Source organism: Poecilia formosa, unplaced genomic scaffold, assembly GCF_000485575.1.
Source record: "Poecilia formosa unplaced genomic scaffold, Poecilia_formosa-5.1.2 Scaffold363, whole genome shotgun sequence".
In the NCBI taxonomy this organism is placed as follows: domain Eukaryota; kingdom Metazoa; phylum Chordata; class Actinopteri; order Cyprinodontiformes; family Poeciliidae; genus Poecilia; species Poecilia formosa.
The window spans coordinates 206,325-218,806 of record NW_006800302.1 but is presented as its reverse complement, the minus strand read 5'-3'; the positions used below and the strand labels follow the sequence as shown (position 1 = coordinate 218,806).

General features: G+C 38.4%; 1 protein-coding gene across 3 annotated transcripts in view; it reads left to right on the top strand.

Annotated features, from left to right (window-relative positions):
* The window catches only part of nedd4a (NEDD4 E3 ubiquitin protein ligase a), a 36,287-nt gene extending 26,548 nt beyond the window's left edge, over positions 1-9,739 (top strand). For 2 of the 3 annotated variants that reach the window (XM_007574854.2, XM_016662226.1), the window contains 16 exons: positions 1,527-1,763; positions 1,849-1,926; positions 2,052-2,106; positions 2,210-2,268; positions 2,589-2,654; positions 2,735-2,964; positions 4,747-4,868; positions 4,978-5,048; positions 5,135-5,230; positions 5,311-5,384; positions 5,463-5,523; positions 5,598-5,657; positions 5,757-5,864; positions 5,953-6,049; positions 6,642-6,714; positions 7,733-7,835. In XM_007574854.2, coding sequence (XP_007574916.1) covers positions 1,527-1,763; positions 1,849-1,926; positions 2,052-2,106; positions 2,210-2,268; positions 2,589-2,654; positions 2,735-2,964; positions 4,747-4,868; positions 4,978-5,048; positions 5,135-5,230; positions 5,311-5,384; positions 5,463-5,523; positions 5,598-5,657; positions 5,757-5,864; positions 5,953-6,049; positions 6,642-6,714; positions 7,733-7,835 — 1,590 coding nt within the window. Of the gene's footprint in view, positions 1-1,526; positions 1,764-1,848; positions 1,927-2,051; positions 2,107-2,209; positions 2,269-2,588; positions 2,655-2,734; positions 2,965-4,746; positions 4,869-4,977; positions 5,049-5,134; positions 5,231-5,310; positions 5,385-5,462; positions 5,524-5,597; positions 5,658-5,756; positions 5,865-5,952; positions 6,050-6,641; positions 6,715-7,732 lie in introns of all 3 variants that reach the window. The other variant, XM_016662225.1, reaches the window with a different exon arrangement.
* The last annotated feature ends 2,743 nt before the right edge of the window (positions 9,740-12,482 follow it).

The window sequence follows — 12,482 nt, the reverse complement described above, 5'->3', positions numbered from 1 at the left end:
TCCACATCGCTTAGGATTTGTTGCTGCGCGTTTGCGCGGAGTGAAGGAAAGAGGAGACCAGCTGCACAGGCAGGCTGGGAAATAAGATGCAGCTGATCGGCAACAAGAGACCGTGATCGGTAATCACCGATCATACACTTTTTCACGGAAATCGGCCGATTATGATCGGTGGCCGATCGATCGGCACACCTCTAGTAGCCACACATTTGATCGATCGGCACACCTCTAACCTTAAGTAAAGAAAACGTCCTACAGTAACTAATAGCAGAGGTTTATTTTTGTTTATCTGGAAAAACAAAGATCACTCAACTAGTCGCTTGATCTTTGTTCTGTGTTTCTGGCCATAAATCTGATGCACAGTCAACATCTGCAAGCAGCAGATCCTCTCCTGGCCCTCTGGTGGTTCATTTTTGCTTTTAAAGATGACCTGATGGGCGCTGTTGTGTGCAAGTTCTGCAAAAAGGAGTTGGCTTATCAGCGAATCTGTTCAAGCCTAAAGTATCATCTGAATGCAACTCATGTTGCAGCAAGCACAGACGTCCCACATTATGTGAAGGTTCATAGTTTCCTGACACACTTGAAAGCTGAATGGCTATAATAATAACGCTTCTCACCAAACTGATGGTTAAATTACAGATTGAAAACAAATATCTCTGTTGTTGAGCTCGTATGTCTATTTATTGCATAATTTAGCAATGAAAAAGGTTTTTGAATTGAAGTGACTGGAGAGGCAACACCAGTTGAATGAACTCGATTTGGTTAACAAATCAGCAGGAAACAGGAATATTTAAATTTCTGTCAATGACAAGAGGAGACCCAAAGCGTGTAAGTGGAATGATAAACTTATCATACCTTCACTTTTAAATGGCTGTATTAATTTTGAAATACAGTCATTTCTAAATTTAAACAGCAGAGTTTTTCCTGTGTATTTATCTAAAATGTATCTGTAAGGAATTTTAACTGAGTCTGTAGACGAACTCATAAATGAAAATGATCATAATCAGACCTTGTTGTATTTGTTTAACAAATTGTTTGTAAACTTTTTTAAATTTAGAGTGAAAGACAGTTTTAGCTCGTCACAACAATCGTTCCACACATGACTCTCAAACTGAAAACTATTGTTTTTTAATATTTGTTTGACATTTAGTTGTTTTTTTAAACAAACTTTTCTCTACTTTGACTTTAGACTCTAATAATGTATAAAATATAAATTCATGAAATTTCACAGGAAAAAAATTGCTATGCTGAGCTTTATGTAAATTTTTTTAACTTTATTTTTTATTACTCATTGAAACCATTAAATAAAACCAACTAATACAAACACATTCACATAATAAAAAATGCAGGTCACAACAAAATCACAGGAAGGGCGAGAGAAAATAATCGTCTTATTTTTAGATTTATTTTAAACTTTGATTAAATTTGGTTTCACAAAAGCTGCCCTGTTTATAAAATAATCGATTCTGTTTCTTCCAATTCTTATACTAAACTTTATATAAAACTTTATTGGTTTATTTGTTGGACAGAAACCTGCAGACGCACCAGCAGCAGCAGCATCGGCGGCGGCGGCGGCACCACAGAGTGGATCAGCTTTGCCTCAGAACTCCAGCCCGCAGCCCCAGCCGGCGGCGGTCAGCCCTACAGACGCCGCTCAACCCAGACCGAGCGCAGAGGCCTCAGGCTTACCGCAGGGCTGGGAGGTGCGCTGCGCTCCAAACGGAAGACCTTTCTTTATCAATCACAACACAAAGATGACCACCTGGGTGAGAGCAGGAGCGGCGTCTGATCTCCGTCACCGACTGACGTTATTTATCTGTGACTGAAACACAACCCGCTTGTTCTCCTCAGGAAGATCCCAGGCTCAGGATTCCTCCGCAGATAAGGAGGACCGGCTCCCTCGACCCCAAAGACCTCGGCCCGCTGCCAGTAAGCTCTTTGGTTGCAGACAACATGGCTGGGACAAATGCTTGTGTATATATGTATTTAGGTCGCTGGATGCTTGGTGGACATGAAGTTCTGTAACATGTTTCTGATGTTTTCTTTGTTTGCAGCCTGGATGGGAGGAGCGGATCCACAGCGATGGCAGGATATTCTTCATAAATCACAGTTCGTACGCTTTCATAGACTCAAAATTACAAACTGAATTCATGCAGTATTAACATTGTCTTACTGTCTGTGGATGACATTTATAAAATGTTTCATCTGATAGACACCAGAGCCACACAGTGGGAGGATCCCAGACTGCAGAACTCGGCTATAACCGGTCCAGTGAGTATAGAAAGAAACATTTTGCCATAAAAGCACTGAAAAAACACACGATTTTTGGATTTATTTCTATCGTAGTACACGTAAAATGAGTCAAAACTACCTTACATATAACTCTTCACTCTTTACAAATCAACTAGGACTTTTTCATCAAATTTAAAGAATTATTTACTGAAAACAAGCTCATGTTTCCTGCTGAAAGTCTTATTTATTCCATTTATTTAAATATTTGCTCTAGAATCAGGACAAAAATACTTAAGACTTTGTGTTTTTGCAGTGAGTAAAAAGCTGTAGTGTCTCTTAATGCCGTCGTTTCATCGCAGGCCGTGCCTTACTCTCGAGATTACAAGCAGAAGTACGAGTTTTTCAGAAAGAAGCTGATCAAACCGGTGAGTCTCATCAGACAGCAGCAGCGATTACAGATCTGATGCGGCAGGTAACAGCTGAACGCCGTTTGTTCCCAACAAAGGCCGACATCCCGAACCGCTTTGAGCTGAAGCTGAAACGAAACTCGGTGCTGGAGGATTCCTACAGACGCATCCTGGCGGTGAAGCGGCCGGATCTGCTGAAGGCTCGACTCTGGGTGGAGTTCAAGGGAGAAAAGGGCCTGGACTACGGCGGCTTGGCCAGAGAGTGGTTCTTCCTCATGTCCAAGGAGATGTTCAACCCGTACTACGGACTGTTCGAGTATTCTGCCACGTATGTTTAAACTTTTATTATCTCGTTTGATTTTGCCTTTGGTTAGTCACTTAAAGTAGAAATCAGCTTCTCTTCTTTTACCTGAGCTGTTTGTTTTATAGGAAGGCAACATCAGAACAGAAGTTGTTGCCGTTTTCTGTCCCATCGCTCATCACCATCTTTTAAAAAGCCTGACCTGCTGATTCTGATTTCGTCCGATACCAATTAGTTTTTTGTCTGAAACGTTGCTGAATATGGCAAGAAAGTTGATGAGTCGGCAACAGTGGGGCGACTATTTTTACTGTAAATGTGCAGACGTGACCTGGAGAGTCGGTCTGCCAGGCCTGTCTCTCTCTGACATGAGAGGACGGCGATTGATTTTTAGACTTTTGCTGAAGCAGAAAAGATCAGTGGATGATATCAGCTTCACATGCAAACATCAGCCGATCACCGATCTCCCAAAATTAAGGAAATCAGCACCGATAAATCAGTGCACCCATAAAAAAACATTAACTATGTGTTGAAAAGCTTCCGTCCTCCAAAGTGTTGAAGATAATCTTAAACAGATGTATTTAAAATGTGTTTTCAAGTGAACCGGCTATTATAAATGTTTGTATTGTCTGATTAAAGGTCTAAATTATATGCTTTGCTAATGTGATATATGCCAATGTTTCTGCTTTATAGAAACTGATTCAAATCCATTTTAAAACATAAGAATCTCAGCTGCTTTTTGCTTTCAGTGCCGTGTTAAAATGTAAAAAACAACACCAAAAACAAGGAATATGAAGAGCAGAACTGAATCTAGACGTCATGTCTTTATGAAATAATAAATATTTACAATAAACTCTCCTGAAGGACGGTGCAGCTGCATCGTCCTGTCAATGCCAGTTTATCAGCTAATAGCTCTTATTTTTGCTTGAATGTTATTTTATGTCAACTTCTGTTTTTGGTAAATATCACATTCCAGAAGTAAAATAAAGAAGTAAGAGAATAAACTGTATTTGTGACAAACGGCTAGTCAGAAAAGATTCTATTAAAATATTTTCTTTGCTTCGTTACAGTGCAAAAACACAAAATCTCACAAGATTATTTCACTTATGACGAGACAGGAACTGTGACTTTTAATCAATATTAAGGAATTATTCACGTACAATGAGCTCAAATATGTTGCAGAAACTGTACTAAAATATTTAGACCAAAAATACCTGGTAAGGTTTTGTGTCTCTGCAGTGATCTTGCTTCCTCTGCTGAGTTAATTAATTGTGTATGCACAGGTCATGTAGAAACCTCACAAATAGAAAAAGATTTACATTCCAACATAAAATTTAAGAAAGAAACAAATGGAAAACTGATAATCAGCGTCACTTTAAAGTACGGAAAAGGGCCTCTGTGTTGACCTGATTATCGTTCACTCAGGTAAAAATGCACTTTAATTTTAGTTCTTTGCATGTTTTGCTTAATAGAGAAGCAAGCAACCCTTTCTGCTGCTGACTTGTTAGTTTTCAGGTCAGAGGGCTTTAACTAGGCCAAGCTTGAGTCGCCGTGAGAGAGAGCGTTGCTGTTATTTTGTTGCCGATTGAGAAAACGTCTTGTCTGTCCTGCCATCTGATTTCATCTGAGCCAGCTGGTTAGAGTCGGTTCTTTATCATCCAACACCCCAGAACGTCGTCTGTAACCAAACCCAGCGAATCACATTACCTCAGATAAGCATCAGTCAGAGCTTTGGTGTTGCTTCTGACACCAGAAACACGCACACAAGCTGAAAAACTGAATTTGTTTTCGTTAATCTTCTGTTCCTTTCAGAGACAACTACACGCTGCAGATCAACCCCAACTCCGGTTTGTGCAATGAAGACCACCTGACCTACTTCAAGTTCATTGGTCGTGTGGCTGGCATGGCGGTGTTTCACGGAAAACTCCTTGATGGTAAGCGCTTCCTGACTGAACAGGAAGTGGTGCTTCAACGTTGATAAAAACTCCTCCTGCTGCGATGATGGATGTTTTCTGAGCCTCGTCTCTCGGTTTACCTCTCTAGCGTTCTTCATCCGGCCGTTCTACAAGATGATGCTGCAGAAGCCGATCACGCTGCAGGACATGGAGTCTGTCGTGAGTTCCACCGCGTTTGGAGACGATGAACTGAAAATTACCTGGAACATTTTGACCGTTTTCAATCTGCGTCTGTTTCAATTTAGGACAGCGAGTACTTTAACTCCTTAAAGTGGATTTTGGAGAACGACCCGGAGGATTTGGACCTGAGGTTCACCATTGATGAGGAGCTGTTTGGAGAGGCATGTTCAGCATCTCCAACACTTTCCTCCAGACATTTAATTTAAATAACTTGTAATAAATAATAAATATCGTCCTGCAGACTCACCAGCATGACCTGAAACCGGGAGGCTCTGAGATTGTTGTCACCAATGAAAACAAGAAGCAATACATCGAGTAAGAACCACTCAGATACGTTTATTACTGCTCTGAAAGCTTAAATGACGGGTTTATCATACGTTTTGTGTGTGGCAGCCTGGTGATGCAGTGGAGATTTGTGAACAGGATACAGAAACAGATGATGGCTTTCAAAGAGGTAAGTAAATGTTTCTGAGGTGGTGAAGCAGTAAAAATGGAGGAAAAGAAAAAGTAAATGTTTATGTGTTTCAGGGTTTCTTTGAGCTGATACCAAAGGATCTGATCAGGATTTTTGATGAGAACGAGCTTGAGGTGAGTTTTTATGTAGTTGATCTGGTGTTAAAATGTTTAATAAACCTGTGGGAAAACCTAGATTATAATCCGCTCTCCGTGTTTTTACTCTTTTCCCAGCTGCTCATGTGCGGCCTGGGAGACGTGGACGTGAACGACTGGAGGCAGAACACCAAGTACAAGAACGGTTACTGTGGCGACCACATGGTCATCCAGTGGTTCTGGAAGGCAAGAGCATCTTCCTCACCTCGGTTCAGAGTCCGTCATTTGGCTGGGATGTGATTGTTTATTGATTATTGTTTATTGATTTGTGCAGACGGTGCTGCTGATGGATGCAGAAAAGAGAATCCGACTCCTGCAGTTTGTGACGGGAACGTCCAGAGTCCCGATGAACGGGTTCGCAGAACTTTACGGTGAGACAGAAAAAAGGCACAGTCTGTAGATTTTTAACCACATAATTAGAAATGCATTAAAAGATGAAAATAAATAATTCAATTCCTTTCTTAATTAAGAAAATAAACATTTTATTTCGACAACATATCATTTGTTTGGTCAACACTTGATGTTTTTGTAGCATCTGCAGCCAAAGAAATATTTATAAGTTTTAAAAATTGGATTAAGTCAGTAATAATTAGACAGCTAAAGGTTTTCTGCAGAATTTGAAAGAGGTGAAGCTAAAACTTCTGGTTTGAACATATTTACGGAGAAAGAAGGATTTTTTAGTAAATTAAATTCAAAATGTAAATGTTTTTGTTTAATTTTGTGTGGTGTTCTTTCAGCAAATAGTTTTTTTTACTCCAGTTTTCAATAATCGATTACTAAATTGTTTGATGATTATTTCAATAATCGATTAATCACTTCAGCCCTTAACAAAAAAACTGTAATTTCTTCTGTTTCACTTAAAAATAGGCTTTAATTTCCAGTGTTTATTACTTTGTTTTTTATTGTGTTTTTCTGAACTGACGTCAGTAAAACGTCTCCTGTTGTTTCTGTCGTTACTTTCAGGCTCTAACGGACCGCAGCTGTTTACCATCGAGCTCTGGGGAACCAGTGATAAACTTCCCAGAGCCCACACATGGTGAGCGCTTCATCCATTAAAAACAACATCATCAAATTAAACTGGATTAAAATCTACTGTAAACATAAAGATTTGCTCATAAATCAGTCAGTGGCTGTCAGTGAGTCATTTAATGCCAGAAACAGTCAAAGCATCTCAGCTTATGAAAGTGAAATAGGTTTTTAAATGCACTTCAATCACACTTTTTCCTTCCACTCAACTTTCCTTTCTGTCTGATCAGTCGGCTTCTTTATCAGACTTCGACTGAACACTGAATTTCAAAATGTGTAGCGTCCAAACAGCTATGAAAAGATTTTGTATCACAGTAGCTGGAATGAAATGAATATGGAGCTAAAACAATGTCAAAACATCAACTAGTTTAAAAATACAAACAAAGCTATGATACTCACACTGGACAGGGAAGATGGAATTAACACAAATATGAGTTTCTCCCTTCCTTTTTCTGTGTTAATAGTTGTTTATTTTGTTATCTTACTGTCATTAGTATCATTTTTTTCTCTGTTTTTTAATTTTAAATTTTATTTATTGTTACATAACACAGATTAAGAAGAATTTGGTTAGGATTTAGTAATTATTCTGATGCTGTATGTCCAATTGTTATTTACGATTATTATTATTATTGTTATTATTATTATTATTATTATTATTATTACTGTTAGTATCTGTAGATTTTCTTGTCTTGTTGGTTTGTAACCATTTTGTAATATAATTTATTTGGTGTCTCTTTAACACAGTATGCTGAACAGGCACACAAATATTATAACATGGTTTTAATTTAATATTTTTGATGATTATTGAGTCAATAAGTTGTATATTTCATTAAATTGAGTTAAGGGGTAGGATTAGTTTCAAAGTGTAGTTTCTTCGTTATGTATGCAGACGTTTCCTCTTTCCTGCTGATTGCTTGTTTTTGAAACAATAAATAAAATCAGGCATTTTTCATTCTAATTCATCCCTATTAGAGATTCTCCCCACATGCAGATTTGATCCTGATCATTTTCCTCCTCTTCCCCTAAAGCTTCAACCGTCTGGACCTCCCTCCTTACGAGTCGTTCGAGAAGCTCAGGGAGAAGCTCAACATCGCCATCGAGAACGCCCAGGGCTTCGACGGCGTCGACTAACGGCCGCCGTGATTGGACGAGGGGAGCGGATGCTGCTGCAGTCAGACCAGGACCGCGACCTGCCAGCTGAGGGTCAGATGAAGGAAAACCTCAGAGCCGTCGCTCGGTCCACTGACGGAGCTCACAGGAGGAAAAAAGAGACAGATACTTTATTTATCTGCACCTTTCAACGTTTACAAATCAGATTCCTTATGGGGAGCCGCTCAGAGGTGTATGTATTTACTGTCACTTGTTCTGGTTAAATGCTGTGATGTGTTAAACTTAGGTTGATTTTTTTTTTGTGAGCCGATATGCATAAATACTGTGAAGTAATGAATTCATGCCTCCCTGAACGTATCTGAGGCACTGGTGTGGAAAAGTCCAGCTGCATCCGGCTGCACAAAGCAGCTGGATTCAGACCATCTCATTCAACAAAAGTAACATTTACTGCCATTTAGTTTGCTTTAGTTCAATCGACAGGAAAATAATGTTCATTTTATAAACTTTTCACAACTGAACAGAAACATATCAGTCGCTACCAGCAGTAAAGATGGTAGTGACTGACGACTAACCAGATAAAGATGACCTGTTAACCAGATAAAGATGGCGACTAACCAGATAAAGATGACCTGTTAACCAGATAAAGATGACCTGTTAACCAGATAAAGATGGTGACTAACCAGAGTCGCCATCTGAGCTCAAACTTCTTCTTAAAATAAAAAACTAAATTTGTCACTATTTTAAAATACCTAACCGTTTTGATTTAGTTTGAAAATCATTGTGAACAGCTTTTTTTCCCCATCAGTTTATTTCCTGTATTTTACATTTTTCATTCCAGTATTTCAGATATTTGGATGCATGGACCTCAAAGCCACTTACAGCGGACAGCGTTACATACACGTTTGAGCGACGAGTTAATCTAAATGTGTTGGTGAATATTAGATTGTTGAGGTAGTGATGAACCTGGACCAGTGAGAAGCTTCAGTAATTATTGTTTCTGTGTCATCCATAGAGGAGCAGAAGTGGCTGCAGCACACAGTGTTGGATACTATGCACTCATGTATATATTGATGTAAAATACCCAAGTATCTCTTAAATTTTTAGTTTTTCTCATGTTGCGTTAACGTACCTGCAGACACACCTGTGCCTTTTACATCTACCTTCAGCATCTTTCTCCACTCTGATTGCACCGGAAGAATCGATGTAAATTCACCTTTTATCCCTGGGTTTTAGCTTAAACCTTTGCCAGGTGGCCTTAACATGTTAAATAGTTTTTTGTTTTTTTTTTATTTTTTTTGTCCTGTGACATCACTGTTTTTATCTCATCAGGGGGCGTCTGATTGCAGCTCCGTTTTTGAGAGCGCATCGTCAACGTTTTTTTGTGTACAGATTGTTCTTCTCAAACTGAGAACTAATTTGTGATACCTTTGTATGAAATGGCTGTACTTGAGCAGCAGTTTTAACATTTTCTGACCGGTGAAATGCGTTTACACTAGCTGCCATGTTTACAGATCGGCGAGGGTGGACGATAACGCGGCCCGCTTCCTGTCTGACGTTTTTCTTACTCCTGCTTTTATAAAGTGAAGCACTTTGTTGACGAGTCTTACTTCTGAACCTTTGCCAAACTGCAGACTGTCTGAATCACTCATGACCTTTTGCTTCATGTGTTTAAATGTTTACATGTGAACTTTGCTTAAAACGAGCACTTTCTCTCCTTTCACATTCATTTTAAAGAGAAATATCAAGGCCTTCATTTGTGACACGTTATGTAGACTTTAAAGGTGTTATCATATCTCTTTGTATGCTAGAGGCGACATTACAGCAGAAAAAAGGGCAGAATTATTTTTTTCATTAATTTTAACTACCTATAGCATATCTATAGACTGAATATAAATGTTTGCAAAATAAACACATAAAACCCCGAATGCAACGACTTTATGTCAAGTTATTTGCTTATTTCTTATGACGTGGGGCAAAAAGGTTTTATACGCTTGCCATGGGTATAAATATGTTTATATTTTGATGTTTTTGTCATGCTTGAATGATTATTTTAAAAAAAACTGTAAGGAATTTAAAAAACTACAGCTGGTTGCACAAACATGCTCATAATTATGCTTCCAGGCTGAAATATTTACATAAAATGATGTAAAAAAGTACTTACCTCATTACAGATCGTTTCTGTTTTTACTGTTTTTTTTATCACACAGTTCTTGTTTTTTAAATTCAGTAAAGTTGTTGTGTGGTAAAGTCATCATGGAAAAAGTACAAAGGAAATCAGAAACACAAAAAATCTGCCTGGCAACAGGAAGTGTCACACAGTGAGACGGTCGTCAAAATAAAAATAATTACTGTTGTTTTGTGTATTGGTGCGGCATTAATAATTTTCCAGACACACATAGTGTAAATATTTGTCTCCATGTATTATCATGTAAACTTGATGAAAATGTAAAGTTTCTGTCTAGCATTAATACTTCCTTCCTTCATGGTTCTCTTATTTATAAACCTGATCAGAAAATAATTTCCTTTAACATCTATTTTAACGTTTTTTAAATGGATGCAATTGCAGCGATATTTGTTGCTTATTCTCTAATTTTTTTTTAAATAAACTTATCTAATCTCCTTTGAGTGTCATTACTCCTTAGTACAAGGTAATGCTTTTGTTTTGTTGAGGATGTCGTAGTTTGATGCTGAATTGATCCAGCAGGGGGCGTTAAAGCTCACATTGGGCGTCACATATTTGCAGAGTCACGGTTCGGTGGGGTTCGGTGGGATCCGCTGGTCAATGCAAAAACACAAAGTATCACCAAGTACTTTTGGTCTAGTTTCTAGTGTAAACATCTTAGCTCACTTGAAATAAGATAAACTAACTTTTTAGAAGATGTAGGCGCTTGTTTTGAGTAAATAAATCCTTAACATTGATGAAAAAGTTCCACTGGCAGATTTTTTTTTCACTTAAAACCTGTGAAAATTTGTCATGTTATAAGTGAAATAATCTGCAAGAGGAGCTAATACTTTTTAAAATCGATATAACAAGCTCTAATATCTTGCTGAAAAGTTTTACCTTATTTCAAGATATTAACACTGGAAACTGGACCAAAGACAAAAATAAGTTAGAAAAAAATCTCAAGTTTTGTAACATTTTGCAAAAAATAAATAATTCTGGTAATTCTGAGTGACATAAAACGAGAAATGTTTGGTATAATCTAACTTCAGACAGTGAGAAATAATCATGTTTCTTTTTTTAGTGTATATTCTCACTGTATTTGATGAGATTTCAGGACTTCAAACCAGTTAAATCATTGATCAGTAAGTGATTCTCTGCAGCCCTGCGGTATGAAATGGACGTCCTCCTTCTCTGAAAGCTGGTGATCCTCGGCTGCAGAGCTGCAGCCCTATTGTCTCTTTCTGCCTCCTGCATTGAGGCAGTAAAGCCCCTTTCCTCCATGGGGGTCAGCGGAAAGGTCACGCACAATTCAGGCCAGCCTTTCGGACTCTTCTGGAGGTCAGCGGGGATGGGCGCAGGCGGGGGGACACCACACTGACCCAACGGCAGATGGTACTGGGAAGGCTGGTTCCTTTGGACCAACACGCTCACAGAGAAAGCATAAGCTGATAATGAGTGAAAGGAATTGATCGGGCTGCAGCAGAGCCTGACCCGAGCCTAGAGCTTCACTCTACTCACCGACTGCGGCCTACTGGTCCAAACCCAGAACCCGACTGACTGAACGGAGACAGGAAGAGGCCAGGAGCTGCTCGCTTTCCCACCTTAAGCAAGAGAACCGAACCGATCCGTTCCTAACTCCTGGAAGAGTCGAGTTAAAAAGACGTCACACTGTAAAACCTCTCAGCCACTTTTACTACCATCTACTGTCGTCTAGTCAAATAAATGCAGCGAGTTTTAAACTTACACCAACGAGCTGTGTTAACTTTTTATTAATTTAGTCAAACCTCCAGCAGTTGAATAAACTAGTTTGTAGATTAAGACTTAAAAAACTGAAAGAAGAAATTAGACAGGAGTGGGAACCATTTCCCAGAATGCTTAGCGGCTTGTTTGGTTTCCTGTCTTGAAGTGTTACATTGGTCTGACTCTTGTGTGTTATTAAGTTTGCAAACCTGGAGGGTAACTTCCTGTTCCTGCTAAATGTTTTTCAGGACAATTCGTTGTGATGTTTAATAAATTTCATCACATTAATAAATTTCATGCAGTTTGAAACAAGAATTTAAACTATTCTAAAGTAAGTGGTTATTTTAACTTTATATTGTGAGTAAAATAATAGAGCAATGTGGCTCTTTAACCAGGTGAGAGCAGGTTTTTCCTGCATAATTATTTGGTTTAAATTGCAGCATTAAGTTAAAGCTCAACTCAAGATTAATGAGCCTAAAAAACAAGGTTTAGTCAGTTTGTCTCTTGTTGTTAAATCGACTTCAGGAACTTTAACTTCTGAGATAAAACCAAAATAATTTTCTTCTTGACTTAAATTGCATTTCAAGGCAGCAGGTGGACTTTCATTTTCAAGTTAAACCACCTTAAAATGTTTTACAGTGTACCAAGTATTTATGGTCTAACTTCTAGAGCAAAGATAGATAGATAGATAGATAGATAGATAGATAGATAGATAGATAGATAGATAGATAGATAGATAGATAGATAGATAGATAGATAGATAG